Source organism: Lithobates pipiens, unplaced genomic scaffold, assembly GCF_037356315.1.
Source record: "Lithobates pipiens isolate NorthernLeopardFrog02 unplaced genomic scaffold, aLitPip1_a1.2 Scaffold_16, whole genome shotgun sequence".
Lineage (NCBI taxonomy): Eukaryota > Metazoa > Chordata > Amphibia > Anura > Ranidae > Lithobates > Lithobates pipiens.
The window spans coordinates 442,028,237-442,049,953 of NW_027507748.1; the positions used below are offsets into that span (position 1 = coordinate 442,028,237).

Below are 21,717 nucleotides of genomic sequence, written 5' to 3' on the forward strand. Positions count from 1 at the left end.
ACAACAATCCATACTTACTAAAATGTCACAACAACATTTTATTGCTTATATAACTCCAAACTTCTGCATTGCTTAGCTTTCAGAATAATACATTTGTTTTGTTGAAATGCAGATGACTTCTACAGCTATTCTCCTTTCTCCTGAATTTAAACTTTTCCAAATTTATAACTATTTTTATGGTCCCCTGAAAAATATAAACATTGGCATATAGAGTATCCTGAAATTTAGATATGTGAAACCACTGCACAGCTCTTTATATTTGAATATAGTTATATCAATTGTTTAGAATATTGTTTTTACCTTTGTGTTTACTCTGTTAAAAATGGGAGTTCCATTACTTTTGTTAACAAATGCCATAAATAGAGATGCTTAAATGTATGAAGCTTATTACTAAGTGTATGGCAAAAAAAAACCGGAATGGTTTAGAGGGTTATGGTTAATTATTATTTGGTTATTGACATGCATGGCACACCACTTGAGGTTGCCAAATTTGATCATTCCGCTTTAAGCTTTAGTTTTGTCTTTTTATGGTAAAGGACTTCACTGTAAACCATTAACAAAATACATCTCCATGGATTTAAGACATGTTCAGATGTCTGGAGGCCAGAAAAATCATGCTGCTAAATACATAATTGAATATTAGATATGTTTAGGTCATTGATGTCTGTAGCCTTTCTTTATTAATGGGATCTATTATGATATATACTTAGATAACTCAACCGGTGTTTGCTGTGCACCTATCGCATGATTGTTTGAATAATAATGCAGTAACACAATTTTTATGCAGTATGTTGGTAGCAACCCCTTGCATGTTTACAGCTACAAAAAACCTGTCCAGATATAAAACTGAGAGGTTCCATTGCTAACCTGTTTTTAAAAGGTGCAATTTCTCGTCATCTGCATTCTCCCTTCACTACTCATGAGTCCAAAATGTGTGTTTTGGAGCAAGTATGCTGCCATTGAAGTGGAAACTTCCTATCTGCTGGCCAGCGAAATGCTCTCTTAAATGAGAAAACGAAAAAAAATAAAAATAAACTTGTGGCAGGGCTCCCCCTGCATGTTTTTGCCTAGGGTACCGGTATAGGGCACATTTACTTACCCTATCCCTCACTCCTGCAGACTCCTCCTTCCATGTTACCTATCCTACTCAGCCTCTTCTCTTCAGAACTCCAGCAGGTGGTCACAGCTGTGATGTCATCACGTATGATGTAGGCCTTCACTCCTGCATTGTTAGTGAGGATGCCCAGGGTCTGTCCACAAGCTGGAGTGAAGGAGAGATGTGTACACTGGCTGCCAGTGTAGCAAAGGATAGGGTAGGTTAATGTGCTTTTTTACTGATACCCTAGGCAAAAACAAGTATGTAACCCTTGCAGTGCAGGTTGAGCCTCACTTTAAAGGTAGTTCACGTTTAAACATGCATATAAAATATGAACAGAGTAGAAGGGCAGATGTTTTCTGATTTACTTAATCTCCCTGTTCATACTAGATTTGTTCCCTCCATGATACTTACAGGGTACTGCATGTGTACAAATTAAAGTTGAGCTTGGCAGCACTGTCCAATTCCTTGTTTTATTCTCTGCTGATTGTAAGAATCTTCCTTTTGACTAGAATTAAGCCAAAAGAAACCTTTTCGTAGCAGACCTACATAGGGGTAAGCTCCAATGGCAATGTTAGGATTGCTTCCATTTCAAGAGTATCTTCCAGGTAAGCCTACAGAGCACCCCCATGCCATGATAGTTTGTTCTATACCTAACAGCCTTTTTCTTTACTTTCCAAGGGCTGCTATAGGTTCATTTTGGTTCACATGTTAAACAAAGCTTAGGAAAATAGAAGAGTTTTGTAAACCATTCCAATATGTTGTGTTTATCTGTATCTGGATTGTTATGTCTTTTTATACATTGCTTTGTACTTAGTGTTATATAGATGTTACTGCTGCTCAAGCTTTAACAATGTGTTGGCATAATATGTCTGCGGTCTCTTTTCCCTGATGTTTTTCTTGTCATTTTAGGACTGAGTCAAAGAAAACTAAAGTCAAGAAGAAGACTAACAACCCACAGTTTGATGAAGTGTTTTATTTTGAGGTTGGTATATATGTGGGTGGGGTGATGAAATGAAATCTCAAAACCTCAAATGTTTGGAAGCTTACACATGTGAATTGCCAACTGTCTTACTATGAAATTCTAAATGGCTAAACAGCCATAAGCAGCTAATCTTTTTTCTTTCACCTGCAACATACAATCCTACATTGAGCTGGACCTTTTTATTTTCTACTAACATACTCCTTCCACAGTGCCTATCATTCGTAGGCCTCATGCACATGGAGCTGAAAAAATGGCACTTATACAGATGTTGAAATTTTTTTTTTAGCCTGTAAAATAAGCCTGTGTTCAGCTGAGGAGCTGAAGAGCAGAAAAAAATGCAGAATGCGCCTAAAGAGTTTGTGACCCCATCATTTCATATTCCTGATATGTGCCTGCTGTACTACTGCATGTACTTGTAGGGGAAAGTATCCTGATCAGGGGCAGACTGACAACGTATGGGGCTCCCGGGCAATAGAAGATCATGGGGCCCCTGTGTCTCTGTCCACACTCAAGCCACACCTGCACAAAGCCCCACCTACATATTACACTGTCCACATTACATGCATTTGTTACAAAATGTATCTACACTATTTTTAAGATAAATGTTTAATAAGCTAAGAAAATAAAGAAAAATAAACTCACATTAAAGTGCAACTATGGTACATTTTCAAAATGTACCAAGAAAATATCCACAGTACACACGGGGGGGCAAGCGTGGAAAAGTATACGAGTAAGCAGGTCAGAGCACAGGGGGTCAGGAGGGCACACTACATGGGAAGCAGTAGGACACATTATGGGGCACATCAGTGCACATTACAGGGGGACATCAAAGCAGGCCACATTATGGGGAACACCAGGGCACATTATATTGGGGGGGCAGCAGGGCACTTTATGGGGCACAGTAGGACAAATCACATGAGTGGGCAGCCAGGCACAGCAGGGCACCATACGGGGGGGGAGGGTAGTAGGGCACATTATGGGGCACAGCAGGGAACATTACATGGGGCAGGAGGGCACATTATGAGGCACAGCAAGGCATATTACAAAGGACATGAGGGCAGATTATGAGGCACAGCAGAACACATTACAAGGGAGGGGGAACAGGGAAAATTATGGGGCACAGCAGGGCACATTATGGGGAAAAGCAGGGCAGGTTATGGGGAACACTAGGGCACATTATATGGGGGGGCAGCAGGGCACTTTATGGGGCACAGTAGGACACATTACATGAGGGGGCAGCAGGGCACATTACATGGGACAGGAAGGCACATTATAGGGAGCAGTAAGGCATATTACAAGGGGGCATGAGGGCACATTATGGGGTACAGCAGAACACATTACAGGTAAGGGGGGAACTGGGCAAATTATGGAGCACAGCAGGACAGAACATGGGGCACGGAGTAGGACACATTAAGGGGCACACAGGAGGGCACATTGAAGGTAACAGCAGGGCATATGGGGGGGTAGGAGTGCACATTATGGGGCACATCAGAGCATATTACAGAGGGGGGGGGGGGTAGAGTGGTGCTTGGAGAGAGACAGATGGGTGGGAAACAAAACTATAGGTGAAGGTAGATATGATAATGGAATCCAGTAGTTCACAGTGGATTGGACTCTGGAAAAGTTCAGTTCAGGCTTGAATGGGTTAAGAACAAGTTTGATGGGTTAAAAGTGTATATAGCGCTCTAGAGGTGCAGCCAGCTGTAGAAGAGGAAGCAGCTCTGTAGATACATAATGTGGAGAACAGTGGCGCTCATATGAGTGCAGTTTCTTAAAACGATTAATGTTAAATGTATTAAGATAAAAATGTTAAATACGAATTAACTCACAGGATAAGGGTTAAAAAGGCTAGTCACCGGGATGGGGGGGGGGGGGGGTCTGCGGGGGCTGTGTAGTCCTAATACAGATAGCTGATGGTGTGGGGTGCTGCAGCTGTCTCGCTAGCTGCAGGGGTTTCCAAGGCTCCAAGTCAAGCCGGCAGTCGTCTCCCCAACGACTGTGACATCACTGGACGTGGGACACAGGGCCATCAGGCACGTGTTCAGAGCATACATGCTCCTTCTTCAAGGCTGTGATAGCTTCATTTTAGTTTTATTATCACTTTACTTGTCATAGTTTAACATATTTTCCAAAGTAGCTTAACATTTATTTATACAGATCCTTTTAGCCACATCACTAATAATTAACACTAGGCCACTGTCAGGGCTAAATTTCTACTGTCAGAGCTGGGCTCAGCCCTCCCTTCTCAGTGCCCAGCTGTCGGTTAATTGTCAGCACTCATTGTTCCACAGTGCCTCACCTGCTGATAGTTTCCTGCTCTTCAGCCAGCACCTTCTGGCTACTTAAACTGCTTGGTTCAATTCTCCCATGCCTTCGCCTTGGTCAACATATCTCAAAATTCTCTGCTGTGTTCCTGTTAAAGACTTGTTTGGCTGACATCCCTTCTGGTTCCTGATACAGTTTGCTGTCTCCGACTATGCTTATCTCTGGCTTCCTGATTTACTGGCTTGCACTGACTACTCACTTTGAACCCTGGCTATGTTTTTACTACGTTTACTATTTGTACCATTTTTACCACTAAAATAAAAGGTATGATTTTTATTACATTTTCTGTCTCCATCTGATTGATGGTTGCTGACAGCTGGGTATATTAGATGTATTGCAGTATTGTGATGTGTTAGTTGAAGTTTTTTTATTATCAATCGATAAAATATTCAGAATGCACCTGCTCTTGCACTTCAACATCTTCTTCTCCTCCTAATTTGTGTTTGCTTTTCTGACTCATTGTTTTATGTGTTTGAGCAGGAGGTGGAGCATGGGACAAAAATATCTGATCGGTTGTATTACCAAAACTTTGGGTGTGGACCTTCCTGGTTAGAGTGAATGAATGCTTTGGGTTATAACACTTCAGTGACAATTAAGTTAATACAAAGAATAATGTTGGTGTATTGTACAGTAGATGTTTCTTTTGCTTCCACTTTTTTTCGTTGAGATTTCAATGACCAAAATTATTGAATACTTGTAAATGTACTGTTATTAGATAATTTTATATTTATTTATTTTGTTCTTCTTTAACAGGTGACCAAGCCAAGTAGTTACAATAAGAAGTCTCATTTTGAAATAGAAGAAGATGATGTAGACAAAATGGAGGTTAGGTATGTAACAAACATACCTTAAATCGTTTTCCAGCTTGTAGGGACGGATTTGGAGATCTAAAATTTCATTCCATTTCATGATTTTTTTTGTTATTGCATATACTCTATATTAGCGTGTGATGGGACTGCTTTAAATCTTTATTATTTTATGCTGTAGGGCTGAGCCCAGACACTCAAAATCTAGACTAAGCTGCCACTGATGCCATGCTGTCACCAGTGTCATTCTTGGTCATGTGATCAGCTTGATAGCTACTCATGGTGACCACATGAGGTCTGTTTACAAGCATACCTGATGGTTCTGCTGTCACTGTGTGTTAAAAAATAAAAAATAAATAAAAAATCTGCATTTAACTGGCTGAGAATGTAAAGGTATAAAGTACCTCCATTACTACCACTTGATCACTCTCAGTATTATGTAAGGAAAACAAAGTTGGTATTATTTTAGCAGTGAAACATTCTTAGAAAGTCATGAGAAAACGTTTTTATTTTATCCACAAATATGGTGGATTATGCCTAAATAATGTCATTCAGTTTGGTGGCTCAGTGTTTTAAATGAACGTGGGTAGGTTAAAAGTTCTCTATATTGCATTATCACCAAGTTATATCTATTAGTGCAGTAGCATTACTTTATATACTTACTATGTCAGAAACATCACTGACATTTTAGTACTACTTGGATGCACCTTATGTGGTTCAAGGTACATTTTGGGGTCAATTATTTATTGGCAAAATAGACCGATACACTCAAAGCAATATAATTAGATACTTTAAAACCACATACAAACTATTATTAGATCTGCAGATTTTTGTCTTCAGATTTGCCAAAACCATGTAGTGCAAGGGCCTGCCTGATTGCATACATATTGAAACTCTTAAGGTTTGACCTCATATTATATGGTTTTTAGTAAATCTGAATACAAAAATCTGCAGAAAATCTAATAGTGTGTATGGGGTCTAACTCTGAAATACAGTCCATTAGTTAAATTGTAAGTCCAGTGGGGAAAATCATTATTTGATACCCTGCATATTTTGTAAGTTTGCCCACTTGCAAAGAAATTAAAGGTCTATCATTTTTATAATAGGTGTATTTTAAATGAAAAAATCCAGAAAAAAACACATGATAGAAATGTTATAAATTGAGTTGCAGTTCAGTGAATTAAATAAGTATTTGATCCCCAAGCAAAACATGACTTTGCACTTGGTGGAGAAACCCTTGTTGGCAAGCACAGATGTAATACGTTTATTTTATATATTTAGGAGATTTGCACACATTTCAGGAGGGATTTTGATCCTCTCTGCTTTACAGATCTCTAAATCCTTAACGTTTCTTGGCTGTCGCTTGGCAACTTGAAGTTTCAGCTCCCTGCATAAATTTTCTATATTATTAAGGTCTGGAGACTGGCTAGGCCACTTAATGACCTTTATGTGCTTCTTCTTGGCCAACTCCTTTGTTGTCTAGGCGGTATGTTTTGGGTCATTGTCATGCTGGAAGACCCATCCATGACCCATCTTCAGGGTTCTGGCTGAGGGAAGAAGGTTCTCATGCAAGATTTTACAATATATGGCCCCACCCATTGTCCCCTCAATGTGGCAAAGCCTGCCTGTACCTTTAGCAGAGAAACAGCCCCAAAGCATATTGTTTCCACCTCCGTGCCTGACTGTAGGGATGGTGTTCTGTCAGGGATGGGCTCAGCCCTTCCTTTTATGAGCTGGCCGCTCAGCTGTCGGTTAATTGCCAACTCCCATATCTCTCCACAGTTACCCAGCTGTTGTTGATCCTGCCTGTCAGTCCAGCCTACTTAAGCCATCCAGTCCAGAGGAGCTATGCCTTTGCCTTTGTCACATCACAAGAAACTATCTCCTGCGTTCCTGTTTAAAGACTGGCTTTGCTGACATTCCTTCAGGCTACAGATCCTGCTGGCTGTTCCACTACTTTGATCCCTGACCCCTGGCTTTGCTGGCGATCCGTTCTGTTTTGACTATGTTTGTTCTTTTTACTTTTATTATTAAACGAGTGTGATTTAACTGTACTTCTATCTTGGTCTGATTTCATGGTTTCTGACAGTAGGTGAAGGCCATGAATTCAGAAGATACAGTCAATCCACTTGTTAGTAATATTTTTTCCAGATTGGATGATCAAGATCACCACATGGATCAGTTTGCCATAGTGTTACAAATGCTCCTGAGTCACATGGCTCACCTGGAATCTCCCACTGTGGCTGCTTCGGTACAACCTGAGTTGCAGGCTGTCCCGGCTGCTGGCCAGTCTCTGTGCAGGCACCCGCCTCAAGTATTACTTGTATAAGAGGTATGTCTGGTTCCGCTTCACTTCCCCAGCGATTGGGGGTGATCCAGTTCAATGCAGAGGGTTTCTCAACCAGGTTGAGATATACTTTGAGATGCTGCCCCAGTCACATCACAAGAAACTATCTCCTGCATTCCTGTTTAATGACTGGCTTTGCTGACATCCCTTCAGGCTACAGATCCTGCTTGCTGTTCCACTACTTTAATCCCTGACTCCTGGCATGGCTGAAAAATCCGTTCCGGTTACTGAACGTTTTTTTTTTTTTACTTTTATTATTAAACAAGTGTGATTTAACTTTACTTCTGTCTCGGTCTGATTTCATGGTTTCTGACATGTTCTTAGGGTCATAGCATTTTTCTTCCTCTAAACGGCAAGTCAAGTTAATGCCAAAGAGCTCAATTTTGGCCTCATCTAAACACGGCACTTTCACTCAATCCTCTGAATCATTTAGATGTTCATTACCAAACTTCAGGCGGGCCTGTACATGTTCCTCCTTGAGGAGGGGGACCTTACTGGTGCTGCAGGATTTCAATGCATGGCGGCGTATTGTGCTACCAATGGTTTGTTTGATGACTGTAGTCCCAACTGCCTTGTGATCATTCACAAGCTCCTCCCATGTAGTTCTGGGCTGATTTCTCACTTTTTTCATGATCATCCTTATCCCATAATAAGAAATCTTGCATGGTTATTTTGAATTTCTTACATTTGCAAATAATCGCTCCAACAGTTGTCTTCTTCTGACCAAGTTTCTTGCTGATGGCCTTGTAGCCAAATCCAGCCTTGTGCAGGTCCATCTTGTCCCTGACGTCCTTTGACGGCTCTTTGGTTTTGCCCATGATGGTGGGTTTGAATGGAAGAAAGAGATAAAATACTTATTTTACTCACTGAACTGCAACTCAATTTAGAACATTTGTATCATGTGTTTTTTTTCTGGATTTTTGGTTGATATTCTGTCTCTATCATTTAAGATACACATATGATAAAAACAATTATAGACCCTTCATTTCTTTGTAAGTGGGCAAACTTAGAAAACCTGCAGGGGATCAAATAATTATTTTTCTCAATGTATGTGTCACTGGACTGTGGCTTTCCTTCCTTTGCCAGACATGCATGTTAATTACATGTAAAGGCCAAAAATACAATCCTACCCTTAATATAAGTGCATACACAGTTGTTTTTTAGGAATCACAAAAAATAAAAAGATACTAGAACATTTTTAGGTGGGAGGTAGTTTTGTTACATTTCATGAAATAGTTGAAAATACGCCCTAAAGAAACATTCTGTACCGTACAATATATACCATCTATGTTGTAACTTTTATTTTTAGTCATAATAACTGTCTGTCTGGTATCAACAATCTATGCAACATATGGCTTGATTTTTCACAAATGTGCATATTGTCATAAAGAAACGAAAGTTTTAGTCAAACACCCTGGAACAGTATTACCTTCTGACTGACTATACACAGCTGACATAATCTATAAGAAGTGATGTCAAAGTTTGGAAATTTGCCAGCCATCTGTGCTTTCAAGTTTGTGCTTGAAGTATTTTATATGTCATGGTATAAGCTCTGATTTCCCTATTATCAACAACTGTTCATATACTGTATGTGTGCCCTTTATTAGAGTTGTTTTTTTTTGTTTTACAGTTCTGAAAGCTGGTATGTAGTTTGTCTTCTTTCTCTAACGCTTAACATAGAGGGTTATATCTCTGGGGAACTGAAATCTTTACCTCTTCGCTGACTTTTGCAGTGCTCAGGTCTCTACTACTCAACTTTAAAATAAACCTTTGCCCAGATCAAGCATACTAAAATATTTCACAAATTCCAAACGCTTTAAAACATTTACTTATGTTGCTACAAGCATTTAGGAGACATTCATCATTAAAAATTCACAACAAATGACACTAAATTCATACCTTTTTTCCTTGTATTTTTTATGGCAGCAGCTTGCCTGCCTTCTTACGTAAAACACAGCTGGTGCTCACCTGTAATAAACCTGCTTTAGAGTCTTTGCTATGAAGATCTTTGAGATGTGATTATTTCACAGTACATGCATTTAGGTCTGGTATTAAAAGCATTGCAAACTGATGTCAAAAGTGAGCTCATCGACACAGCCCAAAGGCCATCCACATAGGCTCTTATTCTAGACAGGGACAATATGATTGGTTAACGTGGGTTGCTACAATTTATATATGTATATTTCCCCTGTCTGAAAATATAATTTGGCAATATCAGATATTAAGTTTTCGTAATTTATCATTTGCAGAGTTGACCTGTGGAATGCAAGTAACTTAAAGTTTGGAGATGAATTTCTTGGAGAACTTAAAATTCCATTAAAGGTCCTACGACAGTCCAGCTGCTATGATGCATGGTATATAATTATATTTATGATGTAATGCTTGTATCTCAGAATTGCTTTTTGTTTTGTATTTTCTATACGTTTAAAGCTCAACTCTAGGCAACAAAAAAATGTATCTCTTACAGTGGAACTGTGCCTGCACTGCAAGAGTTCAATGTTCGTTTTGTTCTAAGTGAACAGAAAATAAAATGTACTTACCTCCTCCTCTGCTCCTTCCCACAGCTAGACCAGTCACCGCAGCTTCTTTTCCCCCATGCTCTATCAGTCTAGGGTGCTGACGTCATCAAGACCAAAGCATGGCCCATAGACCCTTGTCCCAATCAGCTACTTGTCCCAATCTAACAGCAACTCACCCGTACCTGCATGGCTGTCAGATTTGGTCAAGCATCTGTGCCCCTGCAGTCACTGCATCTCAGTAGATATGAATGGGCTGCCCTGCTGGCTGATGCCACATAAACAAGGCATTCATACATGACTATGAGTGTCATGGCCTGCCTGGGTGAGCAGTGGCATAACTAGAACCTTCAGGGCCCCGATGCAAGAAAACATGAAGGGCCCCCCTGACCCCTGAACAGGGCCCTTTCCTGAATTCAGTGGCTGCAGGAGGAAAATGGAGAGATCGGTTCCTCTATGCCAGTGTTTCTCAATCTTTTTCCAGTCAGGGCACCCTTGAAGTATACCCCTAGGTGAATAGGACTGCACTGCAACCACTCCGCAACTTTGTGCATTGCACGCAGTTGAGGCATAGCGATGATGCATTTAAGGGGTTAAAACAGGCGTTCAGGAACCAACATATTGCCACTTTACCGGCTGTCAAATGCCTCTGAAAAGAAATCTGAGCATGAATTGCATTTCAGAGGAACAGCATTTTTTTGCTGGTACTACGAACAAGCAAGAAAAAAAAATCAGTTTTGATTGTACACACATAGGGGGCCAGGATTAAAAGCACATACATAAAATGTGCATACATAGATGTAAACACATATGTACGCACACAACCACACACATAATACACACACATATACTGTATATATATACACATACACACATATATAAACACACACATATATAAATGCACATATGCACACACATATAAACACATGCACACACATACATACACACACATACACGCATGTACACACACACACATACATACATGCGCGCAAACACACACGCACACACACACAAACACACACATATAAACACACATACATACATACATACAGATTCCCTTTTAAAAACCGGCAGTGCATTACCTTAGCTCTTGCTGCCGGGTACTGCACTGTAGGAGGAGACAAAGAGCACAGCACCCTGTGCTTTCATTTTAGGTATACTACCCACAGTGCATATTTACAGTTCGGCTAAGGATCAGGGAGCTTGGTCTCAGCCGCCCTTGCCACTCCTCCTATCGAAAGATACAGGGGGCCCTCAAGGACTTCCTGTAGCATGGGACCCGGTCGCCATGGCGACTTCTGTGACCCCTATACACCCGCCACCATGAGTGAGCCCTTGGGATGTATTTACATATATGTATTTTACTGCATGAAGACATGGTTCTTCCTTCATTTTTTATAATGTGTGTTGAACAAAATGTGAAAGAAGGCTGTAATTGCTGACTTCTTTCTGGAAATGCTAGGTGCCCCCTGCCTCCTTGTACTTCATAACCCTCTCTTCTTATGGAAGATTCTAAATACTCTCTGTAGTGACCCATCACTTTCACCTCTCCCCTCACCTGAAAACCGTCACACAGGAGAAGATGTGGGATGAACAGGAGGGACTGTTGGAGAGGTGAGTATCTCTTACTTTAGTTCCACTTTAAGTAACAGCTCTGAGTCTGCAGAAATCGCATCCAAGATGGTGGCACTCAACAGCAGTCTCAGGGCTTTTGGATTTGTATACAAGGGAGACTTTTACAGCTATATTAGATCAATAAAATACATTAGATGCACATATAATCATGTAGGAAGATTGTGGTTGAAATTCAGTTGTCTGGCATAAGGGTCTCTTTAGTGCATGAGCAAAGGGTTCGAAACCGATTTCCATGGCGCCAGCAGCAACTGCTAGGGTTTTCATGCAGGGCCGCAATAGATCAGTTATCTGCGAATAGGGAGCTCACACCACATACAAGGAGTCAGTGACGTCGCTATGGGGTGGCTTTTGGGGCTATTGCCCTGAATCTGGGGCCCATAGCCCAGAGTAGCTGCATGCGTCCCCAACCACAGGGCCGCGGCACACTACCGGGCTGTGGCCTCTCTGCAGCCAGGCCGCAAGTGTGGCGGGAAGCATGGGAGAGCGGGCAGGCAGCATGGAAGAGCCAGGCGGGCGAGAGAGTAGATAAATTACATCATCTCTCACCACTCGTCCAGCATCACCTCTGTTCCACCCTCACTGTGCAGCCATGGGCAACAGAGAGATTACATCATCTCTCACTGTCCGGCCACTCTCTGGGGACCTTGCTGCAAGGGGAAGGCTCTCTGAGTACCCTGATGGAAGGGGGGCTCTCTGGGGATCATGATGTAAGGGGAGGCTCTCGGGACCCAGATGTAAGGGGGGGCTCTCTGGGGACCCTGATGTAAGTGGGGGGCTCTCTGGAGACCCTGATGCAAGGGAGATGCTCTCTGGAGACTATGATGTAAGGAGGGGCTCTCTAGGGACCCCTAAGTAAGTTGGGGCTCTCTGGGGACCCTGATGATCGGGGGGCTCTCTGGGGACCCTGATGCAAGGGGAATGCTCTGGGGATTCTGGTGTAAGGGGGGCTCTCTGAGGACCCTGATGTAAGGAAGGGCTCTCTGGGGATCCTGATGCAAGTGGGAGGCTCTCTCGGGACCCTGATGTAAGTGGGGGCTCTCTGAGGGCCCTGATGTAAGGCTGAGGATCTCTGGGGACCCTGATGTAAGGGGGCTCTCTGGGGACCTGGATTGTAAGGGGGAGGCTCTCTGGGGCCCTGATGTAAGGGGGCTCTCTGGGGACTCTGATGCAAGGGGGGCTCTCTGGGGACCCAGATGTAAATGGGGACTCTCTGGGGACCCTCATATAAGGGGGGGCTCTCTGGGGATCTTGATGTAAGGGGGCTCTTTGGGAACCTTGATGTAAGGGGGAGGCTCTCTGGGGGCCCTGATGTAAGGGGGCTCTTTGGGAACCCTGATGCAAGGGGAAGGCTCTCTGGGGACCCTGATATGACTACCTTGTCCAATTCCTTTGTTTAATGAAAATACTTATGAAAAGGTCCAAGAATAAAATAATAAATCACATATGGAATGGCCAGATTCATAAATCCTTTACACATATCTTCACAATACTATACAATATTGACTGCAGACAGTGTTTGGAGCTACGTGCAAAGAATTTATGAATCCGCCCTGATCGTGCCTGTTTTGACCTGATTATGACTTTGATAAACTATTTTTTTGTTTATTTATTCTGCTGAGTACAATTTAATAAGTATTTTCAGTAAGAATAAAAAAAAAACAACATGGCACTTTGTCCATTTGTTTGTTTTTTTGAATGTGCACGGGTGTGAAAGGACTCCTAATGACATAGGAAGTAAGCATTGATTTTTCTGTGTATGTGCAATCTTATTTTTGCACTAGCTGTATCTCTACTATTTTCCATTAGGCAGCTCTTTCATTGAATGCAGAAGCTGTTTTGGACTTATTATGAGCGTCCCATTATCTTTTGCTTATTATTTTATACAATTTGGAATATTTTGAAGCAGCTTTAATAGTAATAAATGATACAATAGCTGCTCTTTACCTTACTTTATTTTTGGCATGCCGTTAAAGGACAATAGGAAATTCGGTTGAGTGTTCGTTTAGCAGCGTGTAGACATGTCAGGAGCTGTTGGAGTGGAAACAGTACACAGTACACCCAGGTGACGATTCGTTCTATCATTTTTAATAAAACCTTCCACTAGTTATGTGCCTTAGCTCCTGGGCATGCTTAGTATCTCTAATAACTTGATATTTTTCATTGATTCAAATGTCTTGCACATGTTACTGCTTGTACTCACACTATATACCATTTGTAAAGGACACCTCAATGTGAGACGCCAACATTCCAGTTTTCTTAGAACAGGGCACCATGTAATTCTCTAATTAAACGTACTACAGTAGAGCAAGCTGATCCCTAAATATAGATCAGGCAGTGACGGAGATTTGTACTGGTTTCCTATTTACAGATTATGTAATTCTTTGTCGTCAGAAATTGTTATTGGGTGTAGCCAGTATGCGTCACTCAGTACAGATGCTGAAGATAAATTACGGACAGACATATATCAAACTCCATTGAAATGTGTCATATTTAACTCTGTCTATGATTCTATCCATGGATGTTATTTCAGGAATCAGAACCTTATTTTGGGATGTAGTCTTGCTGTATAATTAGCATTTATTAATGCTGTATGGTGTTTGTTGGAATAAACTGATTGTCCTATAAATATTATCTTATTACAGAAGTAACTTCATTATTCATCACTTGCAGATTAAAAAAAAACATTCCCTTTTTATTTTATATAAACCAGGTACCTGCTTCAACCAAGAGACAATGGCAAATCAGGAAAACCAGAGGAACTGGGGTCGTTAAGGTTAAATGTGGTTTACACAGAAGATCATGTGTTTGCTAGCGAATACTACAACCCCCTCCGAGACCTTTTGTTAAAATCTGGAGATGTTGAGGTAAGACAGATTAGAAGTAAAAACAAACAATATGGCATGCATAAATGATAAAACAAACATACCAGGAATGTTTACAATTAATCCTGCAATATAGATTAGAATTAGGGATTGTAGTAGAGGTAGAGTTGGGTTGTAACTTGCTGGTTTACATGGGAAGGTCTCAATTTATAGTATTTTATGAATAGAGGGAACTGCGAGGAGCCTATATTAATAACTTTTTTTTATTTTTATATATATATATATATATATATATATATTTTTTTTTTTTTTCCTAATGTCTCTACTTTTTGCCTAATGAGCTCCCCATCTTTCTCTGGTAGTGCGCTGCCACGTGGATTTGCCTTTACATTCTTCACAGAAATGAAAAACATTCTAGCATACCTTGTTTTTTTGTTGCTTTTTTTCCCTACCAGTGGTGCTCCAAATTTATGTGTCGCTGCCACTCAAGCCAAAAATTCCAAAGTTACAAAAAAACTGAGTTGATGAATATAGTAAAGGTTAAGGAAAGTTTACTCAAATAAGCACAGACAACAGTGAACACACGTTGGCGCAGTTAGTTCTACACTAACTCAAAAGACTAAGTGTTTTCACTGCTGTATGTGCTTCATTGAGTAGAATTCCTGTTTCCTCTACTACACATGTGGACTCCTTTTTCTTGTATGGTTCGTTACTTCAAACCAATATAGTTGTGGAATTATACCTGGTTTCCCGGAAGGGGTGTATAAATGTCGTTTTCCCAAGCAGCAGCAGCAGTCTTCTTTGTCTGCTATCTATTAGCCCATTGGAAATATTTCACCTCCTATTCTGTCCTTGTGACATCAGTATATGAAATAAGGCAGTGGTTGTCATCAAGATATAACAAGAAGTTCTAAGTTGTTTTTAGCGTGCCACCAGACTAATAAATAAGTTACGTTCACTAGTATGGCGATACATTCACATCCATCTTGGTGGATCATTTTGGATGAGATATGATGAAAACGGATATGCTGTCCGTTTTTGTCCGATCCCTCCATAGGAATCAGCGGCTCTCTGACAGGCCTCTCCCTGTTCAGTGAGCAGAGACGGACCTGTCATCAGTGGAGATCAACAGAGAGATCTCCTGCTGAGCTGGCAGAGTCAGTTGAGCAGATCCACCTTGTGTGAATGAGGCCTAAACAACTTGAAAATCTTAATTTTAAAACACTCTTCTATATTATTAAAACTTGAGAAGTTCAAATAGATTTTTTTACACTCATTTTCTACACTAGAGCACCCCTAATGTCCGCTGGTCTTGGGTATAAAGCAATAGGTTTTGGCTATTAAAATCCTAACTTAGAAATTGATTGTCTTTAATGAGCCACAGATTGTCGTGAGTTAGGACATACCTGCAGACACATGATCATTTCCCAGTTAAACTCTTAAGGCCAGAAAGCTGAATGGGCACAGCTGCTCCCCTGGCCTTGAGAGTACTGCTTTATTGCAAGATCATGGTGACTGTGTACTATTGGGATTGCTGGGTCTCATAGTTCCTCTCCTGAGAGGTACATAACGACCAGTCCCCTCTAGTTTGTGGAAAGATGCTGAGCTAAGTAGTTCCTCATACATAAATTTGTCTTTAAATGTTTTCTGAATGAGGTAGCTCTCAGGTTCTAAGACCTTTCTCTACACCACATCCCTTAAGGTATATTATTTCATTCCAGTCATAGTATATTGGAGTTTTTATGGTGCCAAAACACAATCTTTTAAAAAAGAAAAAAGAATTTGGCAATACTCCTCCAGAAGAAGCCATTGTTGGTGAAACATGTAGTGGAAATAACAGTGTAGCCTATGCAGAAGAAACAACCAATCGTAATGTTTTGCTGCATATATATATATATATATATATATATATTTTTAAACTGTATGAAATAAAATTATACTTTTTTTTTTTAAAAAGATTGTGTTTTGACACCATAAAATCCTCATACATAAGTCTACTCTATTTTCTCATGAGAGGACTGTCCATGAAAGCAGGTCAAGTAATTTCACTCTTGAGAAGTAAATACCTCTGGCCTCTATTAGTCTCCCACAAGAAGAGCTGTCCCTAAAGTATGCAACATAGAGAAAAGTGTCCTCTTGTGTCTGTCAGTGGTTCTGGAGTATCCCATACTACCCTTCACCCCCATTCAGGTTATTCCACAATAAAATCACAAAAAAGACATCCCCTAGACTGTGCTTTGTGTCAGCTTGCCTGGACTGTGCTCTGTGTCTGCTGGCAGCCTCTGCATTAGTGAGGGAGAACCATAGTCATCATCATCTGTGCTGGAAGTGTGCAGTGACTGTGCCTTTGACCATCATCAGCCAGTGGCCATTATGGAGGTAGCACTAAGCACAGACCAATTTTTCCTCTTCCTACAGTTGTTTCCATGTATACAGTAAAGACTGTACATACTACATTTCTCAATTGAGTAAATGGACTTTTTACATTTACAGTATATGTATAAATAAAATATGTTCTGAAATATTTGTCTAAACATTTTTCTCAGAACAGCTGAACAATGGTTTACCTTGGTGTACTCTTTCAGTTTTACTGCTTAAATCCCTGTGTTGCACAAATATGTGCAAGAAATAGGGTGTTGGTTGTCTTGTTCTGACCGTACATCCGTTGAAAGGTGACTCTTGTGGTTTGTAAACTGATTGAATTTTGTGATGAGCAGAAAAACACACAGTTATGTGTTCATGTGTTGAAAACACACCAGCCTTCCTATTAAAAGTAAAAAAGAGGAAGCCCCCTGTTTTTATCCAGTGTTACATAGTTACATAGTAGGTGAGGTTAAAAAAAGACACAAGCCCATCAAGTCCAACCCATGTGTGTGATTATATGTTAGTATTACATTGTATATATGTTGTGGTTGTTCAGGTGCCTGTCTAGCAGTTTTTTTCAATTATCAATCCTCCCCGCTGAAACCACTGCCTGTGGAAGAGAATTCCACATCCTTACCACTATTACAGTAAATAACCCTCTATGCAGTTTAAGGTTAAACAGCTTCTCTTCTAATTTTAGCCGCATGTCTTTTTAAATTCCCTTTTGCGGAAAAGTTGTATCCATATTGTGGGGTCGCCAGTATGGTATTTGCACATTGAAATCATATCCCCTCTCAAGTGTCTCTTCTCCAGAGAGAATAAGTTCAGTGCTCATAACTTTTCCTCAAAACTAAGGTCCTGCAGCCCCTTTATTAGCTTTGTTTCCCTTCTCTGGACTCTCTCCAGTTCCAGCACATCCCTCCTGAGGACTGGTGCCCAGAACTGGATGGCATACTCCAGGTGTAGCCAGACCAGACTTGTTGAGTGGGAGAATTATCGTTTTATCTCTGGAGTTAATTTCCTTTTCTTGATCATACATCACGGGACACAGGAGCTTCATTACATAGTGGGTTATATAGGCACCTCTGGTGATTGGACACTGGTTAACCTCCAATTAAGGAGAATTCCTCCCCTATATAACCCCTCCCATATGGGAGGCACCTCCGTTTTTTCGCCAGTGTCTATGGTGGTTGGTCACGTAAAACATGTGCTCTGAAGAAAGCTCTGTGCAGGTCCCTGTGGGGACCTAAGGGCTACAACAAACCGGATCCATATCTCGGGCCGATATTTTGACTCCCAAGATGGTATGGTACCCGGGCCTCGTCATCCGAAGAAACAAGGTTTTGTCTGTAAGTCCTCTCCTATTGGAAGACTGGGCTCTGGGAAAACCAGACTTGGTGTACTATTTACATAGTGGCATGAAAGTTTCTGGCAGAGTCTTTTACAAGGTCCAGGTAGGAGGTTCTTCTGCGAAGGAACCCCAAAAAAACCTGAAGGTTGGCACAACTCTACCCGCCATGATGGGTGAAGGCTGGAATCTGTCTGTTTTCAGCAATTCCTGCGGCGAGGACAGGTAAGGGAAGTTAATCCTATATAAATGTATATTATGGATTTCTTCATTGAGTAGTTGTATGTCTTACCTGGTTTCTACCACTAGAGGGAGTAAGAGCAGCCTGATGCATACTTACATGCCTTTCAGATACACACGCTCAGTGAAGCCTGGTTCTCCCAGATGACTCACATCTCCACTGCAATCCCTGCCACAATAAAGGTAATACAGGGGTCCCACATAGTCTGGGGGTCCCGCGCAGCTCCGATGGAGGTCCCCTTACCCCCTGGACATCCGGTGGTCCTCGTGCACACGCGCTAAGCGCGCTCCCGTGCTAATGGAGGGGGGAGTGTGGTTGCGAGCCGTGCACGTTGGTGTGCACGGCGCTGTACTGCGCAGGCGCCAGGCGGCAATTTTAAAAACAGCCCAGAGCGCCAGGGGGCTGTAAGTGGAGACACAGGAGCTGTGGGCAGTAAGCATCCCAAGGGATTGGATCCAGGCAAACCTAAGACACCTACTTAGCATCAGGTTGTGCAGTTTAAGCATATATATTTATTGTGAGACTTTGAGCACAACAGTGATTGCACTTTGTACTAGTATCTCTGCTTTGTAGCTTAGGACTATGTCTCCTCGTAAGAGGGTCTCAGGGGAGGTAACAAAGGCACTGGTAAATCACCGCCTAGGTCTAGGGGTTTTAAAAATGCCTGTAGGTTACCATCCCCCCCTGCAAGACTGGAGCCAGCCTCACAAGATGAGTCAGTGCCCCTGTCAGGTTTTGCAGCCTCTCCTAATGTCTCAGCCCCGGTATATGTCACTGAGGACTCCCTTAGGGCTACATTGGAGGGTTTTGAAGGGAGAATCATAAATTTTATTTCAGCTTCCCTGAAAGATAGCAGGAAAAGGGGTAGATCCCCTCCCTCTGCTGAGATTCCTCTTTCAGATGACACTTCTGACAATGAGGAGAGATCCCTATCTTGGGACAGGGATCATGAGCAGTCGGATGAATCAGAGGAAGAGGAGAGAGTCCCCTCCTCCCAGGCGCTCAGAAAACAGGTGCAATATTATACTGAATTGGTGCATACCACATTCAGAATGCCTGCTGCTGAGGTCGCTACGTCCTCTGTTTCTTCCCTGGGAATCAGGAAAATCCCACAGACTGCCTTTTCCTTTCCGATTCATCCCTTAATGGGGGGCCCATCTGTCGATGCGGCTGTTTCTTGCGTGAATAGAAACCTGACCTGTCCTTTGGATAATGCTCAGGTATTTAAAGATCCAACTGATAATAAGCTGGAAACCTTATTGAAAGCCTCCTTTTCCATGACTGGCGCAGTAGTGCAACCTACAGTCGCAGCCGTGGGGTTGTGTCAGTTCCTCAAGGAACAAGTTAAGCAGATGCTTGGCCTCCTTCCCAGTGAGGAAGTGGAGAACTATGCAGAAATACCTCAAATTCTGCGTTTTATGATTGATGCGATATTGGATTCTGTCCAACAAGCATCTCGTTTGTCTCTCCTTTTGGTACACATGCGAAGGGCCCTATGGCTAAAAAATTGGGCAGCTGAGCTATCATGCAAGAAGCATTTGATTGGGTTCCCGTTTAACCACTTTCAGACCGGACCATTTTGCTGGTAAATGACCAGAGGTCTTTTTACAATTTGGCACTGCGCTGCTTTAACTGGTAATTGCGCGGTCATGCAATGTTGTACCCAAACAAAATTTGCGTCCTTTTCTTCCCACAAGTAGAGCTTTCTTTTGATGGTATTTGATTGCCTCTGCGATTTTTATTTTTTGCGATATAAACGTAAAAAGACCGCAAATTTTGAAAAAAAATTATATTTTCTACTTTTTGTTATTAGAAAAATCCAATAAACTCAATTTTAGTCATACATTTAGGCCAAAATGTATTCAGCCACATGTCTTTGGTAAAAAAAAAAAGTCAATAATTGTATATTTATTGGTTTGCGCAAAAGTTGTCACATCTACAAACTAAGGTACGTTTTCTGGAATTTACGCAGCTTTTAGTTTACGACTGCCTATCTCATTTCTTGAGGTGCTAAAATGGCAGGGCAGTACAAAACCCCCCCAAATGACCCCAATTTGGAAAGTAGACCCCCTAAGGAAATTGATAAGTGGCATGTTGAGCCCATTGAATATTTTATTTTTTTCCCTCAAGCGATTGAATAATGACAAAAAAAAATTTTTTTTTTTTTTACACAAAGTTGTCACTAAATGATATATTGCTCACGCATGCCATGGGCATATGTGAAATGACACCCCAAAATAAATTCTGCTGCTTCTCCTGAGTACGGGGATACCACATATGTGGGACTTTTTGGGAGCCTAGCCGCGTACGGGGCCCCGAAAACCAAGCACCGCCTTCAGGCTTTCTAAGGGCGTAAATTTTTGATTTCACTTCTCACTACCTTTTACAGTTTTTAAGGCCATAAAATGCCAAGATGGCACAAAACCCCCACAAATGACCCCATTTTAGAAAGTAGACACCCCAAGCTATTTGCTGAGAGGCATGTTGAGTCCATGGAATATTTTATATTTTGCCACAAGTTGCGGAAAAATTACAAACTTTAATTTTTTTTTATTTTTTTTTTCACAAAGTTGTCACTAAATGATATATTGCTCACACATGCTATGGGCATATGTGAAATGACACCCCAAAATAAATTCTGCTGCTTCTCCTGAGTACGGGGATACCACATGTGTGGGATTTTTTGGGAGCCTAGCCGCGTACGGGGCCCCGAAAACCAAGAACCGCCTTCAGGTTTTCTAAGGGCGTAAATATTTGACTTCACTCCTCACTACCTATTACAGTTTTTAAGGCCATAAAATGCCAAGATGGCACAAAACCCCCACAAATGACCCCATTTTAGAAAGTAGACACCCCAAGCTATTTGCTGAGAGGCATGTTGAGTCCATGGAATATTTTATATTTTGCCACAAGTTGCGGAAAAATTACAAACTTTAATTTTTTTTTTTTTTTTTTTTCCACAAAGTTGTCACTAAATGATATATTGCTCACGCATGCCATGGGCATATGTGAAATGACACCCCAAAATAAATTCTGCTGCTTCTCCTGAGTACGGGGATACCACATATGTGGGACTTTTTGGGAGCCTAGCCGCGTACGGGGCCCCGAAAACCAAGCACCGCCTTCAGGCTTTCTAAGGGCGTTACAGTTTTGAAGGCCATAAAATGCCAAGATGGCACAAACCCCCCCAAATGACCCCATTTTGGAAAGTAGACACCCCTAAATTTAGGGG

The 21,717-nt window shown here is 41.5% G+C and overlaps 1 protein-coding gene across 2 annotated transcripts in view; it reads left to right on the forward strand.

Moving 5' to 3' along the window:
• RASA3 (RAS p21 protein activator 3) overlaps window positions 1–21,717 on the forward strand; it is a 303,463-nt gene that overhangs the window by 198,445 nt on the left and 83,301 nt on the right. For both annotated transcript variants that reach the window (XM_077482700.1, XM_077482701.1), the window contains exons 7-10: window positions 2,009–2,081; window positions 5,160–5,236; window positions 9,809–9,913; window positions 14,421–14,574. In XM_077482700.1, the coding sequence (XP_077338826.1) occupies window positions 2,009–2,081; window positions 5,160–5,236; window positions 9,809–9,913; window positions 14,421–14,574 (409 nt within the window). The remainder of the gene's footprint in view (window positions 1–2,008; window positions 2,082–5,159; window positions 5,237–9,808; window positions 9,914–14,420; window positions 14,575–21,717) is intronic.